Source organism: Zosterops lateralis (genome assembly GCF_965231275.1).
Source record: "Zosterops lateralis genome assembly, chromosome: 3".
Classification (NCBI taxonomy): domain Eukaryota; kingdom Metazoa; phylum Chordata; class Aves; order Passeriformes; family Zosteropidae; genus Zosterops; species Zosterops lateralis.
The window spans coordinates 113,852,159-113,865,797 of NC_139764.1; the positions used below are offsets into that span (position 1 = coordinate 113,852,159).

At 38.9% G+C, this 13,639-nt stretch overlaps 1 protein-coding gene across 1 annotated transcript in view; it reads right to left on the reverse strand.

Moving 5' to 3' along the window:
- Positions 1 to 13,639, reverse strand: part of NRBP1 (nuclear receptor binding protein 1) — a 35,752-nt gene that overhangs the window by 2,587 nt on the left and 19,526 nt on the right. Inside the window, exons 8-14 of the mRNA XM_083856304.1 lie at positions 3,519 to 3,602; positions 3,178 to 3,236; positions 2,342 to 2,440; positions 2,132 to 2,264; positions 1,764 to 1,866; positions 261 to 311; positions 25 to 160 (exon numbers count right to left, since the gene is read on the reverse strand). Coding sequence (XP_083712430.1) covers positions 25 to 160; positions 261 to 311; positions 1,764 to 1,866; positions 2,132 to 2,264; positions 2,342 to 2,440; positions 3,178 to 3,236; positions 3,519 to 3,602 — 665 coding nt within the window. The remainder of the gene's footprint in view (positions 1 to 24; positions 161 to 260; positions 312 to 1,763; positions 1,867 to 2,131; positions 2,265 to 2,341; positions 2,441 to 3,177; positions 3,237 to 3,518; positions 3,603 to 13,639) is intronic.

Sequence of the window (13,639 nt, forward strand, 5' to 3'; positions counted from 1 at the left end):
TGAGGAAGAGCCCCCAGGGTTTACCTTGCGGGTCTCCACCTCTGCAGGCTCAGGGGTTGGGGTTTTCACTGATGGGGGAGCGATGGGGGATTTCACCACCACCTGCTGGGGCTGTTGGGGTCGTGGCATCCCAAAAGCTGTCAGGGGGTAGATTCCATTCCTAGGAGGAAAAAGCAGCACCTGAGGTTGTGCCTCTCCAAAATTTTTCCAGTCTTACACACAGTAGAAGGTGTATTTAAAAATAAATAAATCCCCCTTACCTGACATCCTCCAGGAATTTGTCCAGCTCCAGAGCTGGAGATTGTGAAAAGCTGGAAAATAAAATGTCCTGAGATGAGAAACTTTGGGATTCTCTTGGGATGAAGATTCAAATCCCCCAGTCCTGTGTCCACAGGGTGTGGAGAGAGGTGTGACAAGCTCTTATCTTCCCTTGAGGACATAATTATCAACAGGAACTAAGGATGAGGCAACATTTATGGTGTCACAGCCCTCAGAACTGTGAAATGCAGTTTATTTGGAGGGTGGCCCAATGTTCCTGGTGAGTTGGGTCACAAATATTTGCCAGATCAGGTCCCTGCTTGCAACAAACACTTGGAACAGCCAAATTTCTCTCTTAAGGCTGCTCTGAAACATTCCAGAGATGAGACAAGGACTGCAAAAAAAAAATGCCTGAACAGGATCTCCCCAAGTGCTTTATGGGCTGCACACCTGCCTCAGCCCTTCCCACACACTGGGATCATCCTCTTAACACAGCAGTAGTTTTTAACAAAAAATTTACAATTTTTTAATTTTTTTTCTCATTAACAGCTTGGTTTGCATGGCAGATTGATAAACTATCAAGAAATGATGTTGATATTTCAAGTCATTGCTGATTTATTTTCCTTTTCCAGCACATCTGAGGTACCAAAAAGTGAATTCCAAGTTTGCAGAGATTTACAGACATCCCATATCTGTAAAGATCTCCCTGACACAGCTTTGGGTGTTCACTTGTTGTCCCCTCATTTTGAAACTACACCAAAAACATTCCAAAGGGAATTTCATACTGCTCTTTGACAACTGCAATGTCAGCTTTTGGAAAGGTCTCTGTGGCTCAGAGAGCTATAAATATTCTAAAATATTCTACTATTCTATGGACAGAGCTGTTCCTCTTTGTCATCTTGGTTATTTTTGTTCAGCAGCTTGAGCATCTCAGAACTCTGGGATTCCCTGGAAGCTTCTCTGGGTATTCACATCTTAGTTTTTTTCAGCTAATCCTTTGACTGGGCAAGGCTTTGTTGTCTAAAATGTAAATCACTTTTTTTGGCACTCTGTTTTATTTATTACAGTCATATTTAAATACTCCATATTTATTACAGTCACTGCCTTAGGGAGCCACCCCTGTGTCACTGACACTGCCTCAGCCACCTTTCCCTGTGCATAATGTGGAATAAAATGCTCTATTAGGAAAAACACTAAAAAATTCTTTTCTCTGAAGTGCTGAATTCCCACCTGGCTGGTCTGTGATTGCTCAGAGCACCTTCCTAAAATTATTCATTGCAGTTGGGGGCTGTCCCAACTACAGTGTGTTCATTTTATTCATCAATCTGGGGGACAATTCACAGAATCTGCTCCCAAAGTCTCCTTCCACCCAGGAATAAACCCTCCAAAAAGTCTGTGTGTCCAAACAGTGACACCTCCAGCTCCCAGGGAGTGAGAAAACACCAACATTGAGGTGATGGGCAGAGTCCCAGAGCTCACAGCAATGCCCTGAATTGAGGACTCACATCATTTTGACTCCTTCCCTGTCCTCGTGGTTGATCTCTGCCAACACCGCGTTCATGTCCAGGTTTTTGGTCATTTCTTCTAAAGCATTTTCAGGAATCATATCTATTAAAAAAATAAAATAATAATTAAAAAAAGGAGTAACTTAGAGCAATTGCAGTTCCTCTGCAATTGAAAGCAAAATGAAAAGTGCAGAGAGTTTTATGTTCTCTGATGTTTTTGGGCCCTCCCAGCCCCACAGTTGTGTCTGCCAGCCCTGCAGAGCAGCACGGGATGGAGAAGGGCTGTTCCAGCTCAGTGAAACGAACACTGAAAACTCATCCAAACCCTTCCCCAGGTGGGGATGAGGCTCCCAGGGCTCTGTACTCACGTTGGTGCCCGACAATGCAGTGAGCAGCCAGGAGTTTCAGCGATGGCACCTCAAACAGAGCCTGGTGGAACAGCAGCTCCCGCGCCGTGGGGCGCCTGCCGGGATCCTGCTCCAAACACTTCTGGATGAACTCCTGGAGGGGAAAATCTGAGTGAGACAAGGAGAAATGGCAGCAGAAATGTTCAGGGAAGCAGCCCAGGCCTGGCTCACCCGCTGCAGGGGGTCCTCCAGCAGTTGGATGGCGCTGTTGATGGCCTCCTGAGGAACGTAGGAGGATTCCCCGTTGCCCTGGATCTCCAGCACTGCCATCTGCAAAGAGAGAAAAGTGTCAGGAAGGGCAGGATGCAAAGGAGAAAGGCTCAAAATCACTACCAGGCTCTTAAGGTCGTGTTTGGAGAGGCAGAAAGAATGGCTGCCTCATTATGACAGTGCCAGGGAGCCCTGGGAACCCACAACAACATCCTGGACAGTAAAATGTCTCTATTTTGAACCTCATGATCCACTGGCCTGGATTATTATTATTCTGTTTGATAATTCCATAATGGAGCAGTGAGTGCAGCACTGACAGTTTGTCCCTTCTGGTTGTGCAGCACAGAACAAGAGCAAGAAAACAACACATCAAGGATGGAGCTCCAGACAATTACACAGATATTAATTCCCAGCTAGGAAAGAGTGGAAAATATTAGGAAAGAGTGGAAAAGATTGCAGAGAAAGTCTTTGAACTCAGTTTGTGTTTTGTTTCCTAAAAGTTGCATTCTCTTCCTGCTCTGGTCACATACACAGAGATTAAATGTGTGTGCAGCAGTGATTATTCCCTCCAGTTTGACTTCAGGACTGGCCAAAACACACTAATTCATTATCCATTAGGAATTTTGGGAATAAATGCAAATCACTGAGCCATTTTACTTCTTAGTGAGGCACCTGGGGGAGCCTCCATAGGGATCCCTCCAAGGCAATTTGCTCTGAGAACAAAACACGTTTTTCCAGATCTCTCTCTTGTCCTCAAATTCATCATTTTTCCCCCACAGTTTTTATTCAACACTCACCTCCAGTGCACACATCCCAAAGGAGTAGATATCCACAGCTGTGGTGACATTGGCAACTTCTGAAACACAGAAATATCTTTGTTAAAAAGTCAGTTCTGCAATAAAGCAGCATCACTCTGCACCAGGCCAGGACAATCCAAATAAGTAAATAAATAAATAAATAAATAAAATTTTAAAAAATCCCAGCCACAACATAGCTCCACATTCTGGGGCAAAGAAGTGCAGGACAGTTTGGAAATATCAGTAAAGCAAAAAAAAAAAAAAAAAAAAAAAAAAAAAAAATTAAAAAAAAAAAAAAAAAATAAATAAAAAAAATAAAAAAAATCCCAGCCACAGCATACCTCCATATTCTGGGGCAAAGAAGTGCAGGTTTTTCTGCTCCTCACGACAGGTCTTCACGTGGTTGTTGATTGTGTCTGGTGCCACTGGAAAGAAAACCAGGAATGTTCACAATACAGGAAATCATAAATAATGATAAATCCCAGGGAACACCTGCAATTCCAAGTCCTTTGGTGCCCAAAGGGGCAGAATTAAGATGAGTTTTCACAGGTTTTTCACCTGATTTATCCCTGCACTGTTTCCTTGGCAGCATCACTCTCCGAGAACAAACCTGGAGAGCCACAATTTGCTGCCTCCTAAAAAAACAAAGTGGGAACAACAACTCCTCACTGAAATTCCTGATTTTAATTCCTGATTTTAATCAGATCTAAAGCATTTGACACCAGAAACTCTTTCAGAGGAAGAGCCAGAGAAATCAAGGTCACTGCCATTGGAGTTGTGGGAGGATGGACACACCAGGGAGTTTTTCCATGTTCCAGGATAATTCTGGAGCCAAAACAAGACAAGAATCAAAACCAAACTGCTGAAGGGAGGGAGGTGACAGCGCAGAAAACAGAATTTCCACAAATTATGGGGAGGAAATAACTCCCCCATCAAAGATAAACCTTTGGGACAGACAAAGTTTGCAGAGATTGCAAACAATTCTTTGAAATTCAGCAGTTTTCTCTGCCAGGGAGGAACACAGAGGTGGGCAGGGGGCACAGAGTGAAATTCAGCAGTTTTCTCTGCCAGGGAGGAACACAGAGGTGGGCAGGGGGCACATTTGGAGCTCTGCTGTCACACTGGAATGTCTCAGAGCTCATGTCCCATCTGGAAAAATCACAATCTGTACTGGCACAATGTGCCGAATCATTTTTATTTTTCCACACTGAGGAGGATTCCCAGCTGAGTGACTTGTTGCCAGTTTCAGTGAGATGTTTTCTGTCACAAAAGAAGAACCTCTCTTGGTAAATCAGCTCAACCTTTCTGCAAATAATATTTCCCAATGTGAGCATTGGAAAAAGATCTTGTTCCAACAGCCAGGGGCTTCTTTATCAACCAACTATTCACAAATCACTGCTTTTTGTTCTTTATTAGCTCTGATCCTACAAATCCAGCAAGATGTTTTCACTCCCAGTGCTCACTCGTTCCCAGATCCTCTCACTTTCACATCACCAAGCAGCATAAATTACATTTTTTTTGTCTTTCTCCTAAGATTTGTTTTGTTTTCCCCAGTGAAACTGATTGTTTCAGACAAATTGTGGCCAGGGCAATGCACCATCACACCAGTTCTCTCTCTGCTGGGGGTTCTGCCCCAAAGGATTTTAACATTTTCCATATGACAAGCAGCTCAAAGCTTCCTTTGAAGGGCCAGGAAATGTCTGATTTTCATCAGATGAGCTCTGGATTTTTATTCACCTTTTACTCAGTATTTTGCACTCCTGAGTTTGTTATAACTGGAGTTTTCCCAGCTCTTTGCACTGCAATGGATTTGATCCTGGATTTGGCACATGAAACACTCACGGCTCGTCCACTGAGTTCTCATACCAGGCTTTCTAAAAAGAGTATTTAAGGTTTCAGAAACCTTTCTGTTCCAACATTAAATTTATTAATTTAACAATATTAATATTGTTGTTTATGGGATGCTGGATGTCTCTGTGCCCAATGCAGTGCACAGGAATTACCATGTACAAGTTTATATATGGTATATATATATATATATATATTTATATTTATATTTTTATATAAATATTTATATATATATTTATATATATGTATATGTTACTGCAGGTATGTCAGAGGGATTCCTTGTGGGGCAAACTAAACAATCTGAGGATATAAAATAACTTTTTTTTTTTTAACTCTTCTATTTTTTTTTCTGCCTTTCTTATCAGTAAGAGGAAAACAGGGACCAAAAATTCAACAAATCCCAAGTTTTGCCAAATATGGAGCAGAATCAGGCGTGGAAAAATCAAATTTGACAATAAAAACATCAAAAGAGATAATCAGCATTTCCTACAGGAACAGAGTTCTCAAACCCTCAAAAATGTGCAAAAAAAAAAAAAAAAATAAAGTGACTACAAGGGGTAAAATTACAGGACACAGCCCCAGGGGATTGATGAGTCTGGTGGGGAATTAGAGATGAATTTAAATAAAAAATTCAGTCAAATACAATTTCTGAGCAGGGCAGGTGATGGGAAAAGATGAATTTTTAAATAAAAGTTCAGGCAAATACAATTTCTGAGCAGGGCAGGTGATTTTGCACACAAAAGGTGTTTTATTAGGGGAGAGCAAGGCCAAGGAAATAAGGAACAAGGAAATTATCTGGTATAAAAAAAGAATATCCAGCCATAAAACAAGGAGTCAAACAGGAAGAAGTGTCAGATTTCTGGTGATTAAAATATAAATAATAAAAAGCTCCCCTTTGCAGCGCTCAGATCTGTATCAGGGATTGTGAAATGTTTGTGATGTTGAGTCACCAGAAGTTACAGGATTTTATTATTTTTTAAACAGTTAAATATCATCAGTTGAAGGGATGTAGAGTATGAAAAGTTCCCAGTGCCAGGTAAAGTTTTCTATGTGTTTATACAGATATTTGTGCATTCCTGCACACAAATCTGTTGCCTGTTTGGGTTTAAAATCATCTTTTCAGAATTGGAATAAAGGAGTTTCCCCAAAGCCTTCAGTCCAAGGGACCTGAAAGGAGGAAACACCTGAAATTGTTGTGATAAAATAGGATGGGTGAATGAAAACCTTATTATAATTATAATTATAATTATATAAATAAATATATATAATATATAATATATAATATATATATATAATATATATATAATATATATTATTATATATAATTATTATAATCCACATCCCCACACTCATTGGGAAAGTCAGGACCTGAAAGGAGGAGACACCTGAAATTGTGATAAAATAAGATGGGTGAATGAAAACATTATAATTATTATATATTATTATATATAATATTATATATATATATATATAATATATATATAATATATATTATTATATATAATTATTATAATCCACATCCCCACATCCATTGGGAAAGTCAGGACCTGAAAGGAGGAAACATCTGAAATTGTTGTGATAAAATAGGAATGGTGAATGAAAACCTTATTATAATTATTATATATTATTATATATTATTATATATATATTATATATATTATATATATATTATTATATGTAATTATTATAATCCACATCCCCACACCCATTGGGAAAGTCAGGACCTGAAAGGAGGAAACACCTGAAATTGCTGTGATAAAATAAGATGGGTGAATGAAAACCTTATTATAATTATAATATATATATATATATATAAAATATATTATATATAATATATGCATCATTATATATAATTATTATACTAATAATTATTATATTAATTAATATATAATTATTATAGTAATAATTATTATATTAATTAATATATATTATATATTCTATATAATATATGTATTATTATATATAATTATTATAATCCACATCCCCACATCCATTGGGAAAGTCACATAAAAACAGAGAAAAAAAAAAAACAACAAACCAGAGCTGAACAAAACTGAAGCAGCAACGCCTTCAGTGCCAACACAAAAATAACAATGACTTCAGAAAAAAAATGGATGTTCCATAATCTGGAGCATTAAATAGAGATATTTAAACATTTTAAAATATTTTATTTAACTGAAAACAACAACCAAGTCTAGATAATCATCATTTCCTGGTGTTTTCATGAATCACAGAAATAAATACCAGGAGCAGGAGTTGCCTTTTAAACCTTCCGCAAAATAAAAATAAAAATTTATTATTACTGTGACAGCATAAAAGAGTAAAATCTTTACAACGAGGCCACCAGTTCTTACCACTAAAATGGACTTTAAAAATCCCACCAAACTCACCCAACAAACATTTGGGCAGCTGGAATTTCCAGCGTGGACAAAACCCACTTATTTATGGCTGTTCCTCCCGTTTTAATTAAGTTTTGCTTACACAAAAAATCCAAAAAAAGGTCTCTGGAATTGTTTCTGCCACTCCAGGAATCACAGCATTTGTAGATTACAATTGTAGCATTGGAGCATCAAAATTTAAATTAATCTCGTGTTATTTAACTCAATTTATCCAACAGTTTCTCAAGAATAACCCAAATGTGAAGCAATTTCATTTAGAGAAGGTTTTTTACACTGAGAGTTTTACAGGTAACACAGATCCATGGCAGATAAAGCTCTTAAAAAAATTTAAAAAAATTAAAAAATAAAAAATTAAAAATAAATTATTAATAATAATAATAATAATAATAATAATAATAATAGTAATAATTTTCCCCCAAAAAAAATTTGCCTGGATCCAATTTTGGAATTTCTGAAACTTTCTAGACCAGAAGTTCCACTCAAAATTATTTCCTTCCCTGCAGCACCTGCGGTTACAGATAAACCTTAAAAATATCTGCTTTATTTTGCCAAATTTTCTAAGGAGACAGAAATTTCTGGTTTGGTAGAGAATGTGCTTGACTCACACATAAAATTGTACAGTTAGAAAAGCTAAAATTATCAATTCATGTTGATAAATTTCATCAATTTCATCAACACATCTTCCTGAATCAAATGCCATTTTTATGGCAGATTTTTCTGTGTCTGATGAATTCAATTCTCTATTATTTTCCTTTTAAAACCACACTTGTCATAATTGAAAAAATAATAATAAAAAAATAAAATTAAATTAAATTAAAAAAAAAAAAAAAAAAAAAAAAAAAAGACAGATCCAAAATATCCTACTAATTTATTTCTCCATCACCTCAGGTGTCTGATAAGAATGTAGAAACCAAAATTAAAGATTTTAAAGATCAGGCAATGAAATCCAAGGGAGTGATGACTGAAATAAGATTAATTATGAAAAAATGTCATTCACAGCCTCATTTTTATGGCAGATTTTTCTGTGACTGATGAATTCAATTCTCTATTATTTTCTCTTTAAAATCACACTTGTCATAATTGAAAAAAAAAAAAAAAACAAACAAAAAATAAAATAAAAATAAAAATAAAAATAAATTTAAAAATAAAATAATAATAATAATAAAAAAAAAACAGATACAAAATATCCTACTAATTTCTTATTTCTCCATCACCTCAGGTGTCTGATAAGAATGTAGAAACCAAAATTAAAGATTTTAAAGATCAGGCAATGAAATCTAAGGGAATGATGACTAAAATAAGATTAGTTATGAAAAAATGTCATTCACAGCCTCATTTTTATGGCAGATTTTTCTGTGACTGATGAATTCAATTTTCCATTATTTTCCCTTTAAAATCACACTTGTCATAATTGAAAAAAAAAAAAAATTAAAAAAAAAATAATAAAAAACCAGATACAAAATATCCTACTAATTTCTTATTTCTCCATCACCTCAGGTGTCTGTTAAGAATGTGGAAACCAAAATTAAAGATTTTAAAGATCAGGCAATGAAATCCAAGGGAGTGATGACTAAAATAAGATTAATTATGAAATAATGTCACTCACAGCCTCATCAGCTCAATGCTCAAGCAAAAACAGGAGCCTTAAACTCCAGATTTAATGTTTTGAAACTTAAATCACTGTGAAAGATCTAAAGTTTAAACAATCCTCAGTTCTCGTACCAACAGCACCTCCTGCTACAACAAATTCACAACAGAATAATCCAGGAAAAGCTAAAAATTCAACCTCCTCATAATCACAGAACTCCCCAAAAAACCCAGAGATTTATCTGGGGGAAAAAAAACATCAACAGCCACTTTTACTTCAATCCAGAGATCCCAAATTTTGGATCTGACCAAACATTCACCTTCAAACCCAACACATCTGAGGAGTTCAAACTACAAGCAAAGCAATTGGAGAGCCAAGCACACATGGGGGCAAAAATAATAAATAAAATAAATGATTATTTTAAATGTAAACACGGTGTTCTATGAAATTGCAGCGCTCAAATCTTTCTCTTGGCTCCCACCAGCCCAACTCATAATCACAGATCTCCCCAAAAAACCCAGAGATTTATCTGGGGGAAACCCCAAAAAACCCAGAGATTTATAGATTTATCTGGGGAAAAACAACATCAACAGCCACTCTTAATTCAATCCAGGGAGCCCAAATTTTAGATCTGGCCATGACATCCACTGAAACATTCACCTTCAAACCCAACACATCTGAGGAGTTCAAACTACAAGCAAAGCGATTGGAGAGCCAAGCACACATGGGGGCAAAAATAATAAATAAAATAAATGATTATTTTAAATGTAAACACGGTGTTCTATGAAATTGCAGCGCTCAAATCCTTCTCTTGGCTCCCACCAGCCCAACTCATAATCACAGATCTCCCCAAAAAACCCAGAGATTTATAGATTTATCTGGGGGAAAAAAAAACATCAACAGCCACTCTTACTTCAATTTTGTGGGGCAGGAGGGATCTGGCCATGACATCCACTGAAACATTCACCTTCAAAACCAACACATCTGAGGAGTTCAAACTACAAACAAGCAATTGGAGAGCCAAGCACACATGGGGAGCTCATCTGCTCAAGCTCTTGGCCCTTTCAGCTGATGGTTGGTAGGTTCCCCAAACTCAGTAGAAACAAATTCTAACCATTGAGAATAATCCTGATGGCAAAAAATAAAATAAAATAAAAAATTATTATTTTAAATGTAAACACGGTGTTCTATGAAATTGCAGCGCTCAAATCTTTCTCTTGGCTCCCACCAGCCCAACTCATAATCACAGAGCTCCCCAAAAAACCCAGAGATTTATCTGCGGGAAACCCCAAAAAACCCAGAGATTTATAGATTTATCTGGGGGAAAAACATCAACAGCCACTCTTAATTCAATTTTGTGGGGCAGGAGGGATCTGGCCATGACATCCACTGAAACATTCACCTTCAAACCCAACACATCTAAGGATTTCAAACTACAAGCAAAGCGATTGGAGAGCCAAGCACACACTGGGGGCTGGCCCAGGGCTGGGCCCCAGCCAAAGGCAGCAGAGCAGCAGCAGCAGGGAAAAGCCTGATGGAGGTGGGAAATTCAGCTGGGGAAAGTCAGAACGAGGCATGGCTTTGTTGACATGCAGCATGCACGGGGCCCGTGGACTAGAACACGCTAAGAGAACATGGAAAAGGAGAAAACTAACGACCAGGAGAGTTCACAAAAGGCAGTGCTCCCTCTCTGTAAGGCTCTGGCCAACAAGGAACTGTTGGCATCCCAGCACAGAACACCAGGGATGCACCTAAAGCCAAACTGGGTTTTTTTTTTTTTACACTTCAGCCTTATAGCAAGGGAACACTGTTTAAAAAAGGTAAGATCAGTGTGTATGTCTGTGTGTTTACAAATATAAATACACACACAATATATATATAAATATATCACATATATATAAATATATATATATACAGATACACACGGAGATTTTTTTTTTTTTTTTTTTAAAATATCATGTACATGACATTAAGTGGAGTCACAATCACAGGAGCGGAGAAGTTTTGCTCACCATTAGCAAATATCCTATGAAAGACTTGTTGTGACAGAGCAGCCCGTGAGCGGGAAGTAAAACGAGATAAAGTCAATGAGTTGGTGAACAGCAAAGCACTTCACATCCATAGAGACAGCTGGGTCAGAGTTCAGGGCACACAGGGACGGGACTGAGCACTGGCTCCTCTTTTTTTTTTCCTCTTTTTTTCCAAAGAAATTTGCTAAAGGAATGTCAAGGTTTCTATCTCAGAACTGGACTGGGCAGGGGAGACAAGGCAGAAGGTTTGGGCTGATTCTGAGACTAAGAAGATGGAAATTCTTTTTTTCTGTGATTTTTTTTTTTACAGTCCCACCCACCTCGTCCTTTCAGCAGATAATTCCCTTTTTCTACATCCCAGCAGTTTCTGGCCAGGGATCTCAGCAGGGCACCCCACACTCACACAAAAAAAAAAAAAAAAAACCACACAAAAATAACACCCATAACAGTTCTTGGACCCTGGAATTGAGGGCAGAGTCTGAGCAGACACAACTAAACACAGACCGAGCCTGAGGTGAGGTGTGGGGCAGGCAGGAGAGAGGCAGAGCACGAGAGGGAAATCTGAAATCTGCACTGCACAGGTGGGAAATCTGAAATCTGCACTGCACTCCATGGAGTTTTCTCTCTGCTCCATCAACATCTCACTCAGAATAAACAGACACATCACCACATCTCAGGGACACTGAGATCCTCCAGCTTAAAGCCTCCCTTTCTGCTGGAGCAGAAATCCAAAAGGATTTTTAATTCAGAAACATTGCTTCTTTCCACCTGCAAACAATTCTTACGCTGCCTGTGAGAATTCCAGGAACAGCTCCCAACGATGCAGAGCACAAGAGGGAAATCTGAAATCTGCACTGCACTCCTGGAGTTTCCTCTCTGCTCCATCAACGTCTCACTCAGACTAAACAGACACATCACCACATCTCAGGGACACCAGAAGACACTGAGATTCTCCAGTTTGAAGCCTCCCTTTCTGCTGGGGCACTGCCCAAAAGGATTTTTAATTCAGAAACGTCGCTTCTTTCCACCTCCAAACAGTTCTTACGCTGCCTGTGAGAAGAACAGCTCCCAACGATGCAGAGCACAAGTGGGAAATCTGAAATCTGCACTGCACTCCTGGAGTTTCCTCTCTGCTCCATCAACATCTCACTCAGAATAAACAGACACATCTCCACATCTCAGGGACACTGAGACCCTCCAGCTTAAAGCCTCCCTTTCTGCTGGAGCAGAAATCCAAAAGGATTTTTAATTCAAACACGTCGCTTCTTTCCACCTCCAAACAGTTCTTATGCTGCCTGTGAGAATTTCAGGAACAGCTCCCAACACAAGCAGCACCAGGCACTGTGTCTGTAAAAAGTGTTTTTCCCACATCAGAGCAGCTGTAGCCTGTCCCAAAAACACTCCTGGCAGCACATTCCCCTTGTCAGACAGCACAGACACCCACGGTGGTGAGGAGAACACAGGGCACAACCTGGATTTGTCACAAGGAATTCTTTTATCTGACCACAAGGCAGGTGGAAAACATTCCAGCCTCTGGGAATACCACAAGTTTAAGAGCTGTTAAGTGTCTTTCCTGTCCTCATCACGAGTTCTCCAAAGCTCTCCACTCATTTGAAATTTATTTTCTCCTTAAATCTATCGATTCTGCACTTTATGGCACTGGGAAAAAAAATAAAAAAAAAAATTGGAGAATGAATGGATTATGGATGGCTTCTGCATTTTAGCAGTATACAAAATCTTTCCTCCTTCCCACTTCCTTTTTTTTTCTCTTCCACAGGTGACCCCCCCAGCACACACAGATTTATTTACACATTCAGCAAGTATTCTCTTTGCCAAAGCTACAAGGAGAGGAATTTTTGGAGCAGCACAGGACTGGGGAGAGACCAAAGCACAGCTCACAGGGCACTGAATCCTTGTTTCCCATAAATCCACAGGAATTACTGTCCTGTTGTTTTTAAGTAAACACAGGGAGGGGCCAAACATGAGCCTGGCATTGCCAGTGAATAACTGCAGTTCCAGGGCTCAAAACTCAAACACAGCCCTTGTGGCACTGCAAAAACAGCAGTGAGAAAGGGAAAACAGCAGTGAGAAAGGGAAAAACAGCAGTGAGAAAGGCAAAAACAGCAGTGAGAAAGGGGAAAAACAGCAGTGAGAAAGGGGAAACAGCAGTGAGAAAGGCAAAAACAGCAGTGAGAAAGGGAAAAACAGCAGTGAGAAAGGGAAAACAGCAGTGAGAAAGGGAAAACAGCAGTGAGAAAGGGGAAAAACAGCAGTGAGAAAGGGAAAACAGCAGTGAGAAAGGGAAAACAGCAGTGAGAAAGGGAAAACAGCAGTGAGAAAGGGAAAACAGCAGTGAGAAAGGGAAAACAGCAGTGAGAAAGGCAAAAACAGCAGTGAGAAAGGGAAAACAGCAGTGAGAAAGGGGAAAAACAGCAGTGAGAAAGGGAAAACAGCAGTGAGAAAGGGGAAAACAGCAGTGAGAAAGGGGAAAACAGCAGTGAGAAAGGGGAAAAACAGCAGGGAGAAAGGGAAAACAGCAGTGAGAAAGGGAAAACAGCAGGGAGAAAGGGAAAACAGCAGTGAGAAAGGGAAAACAG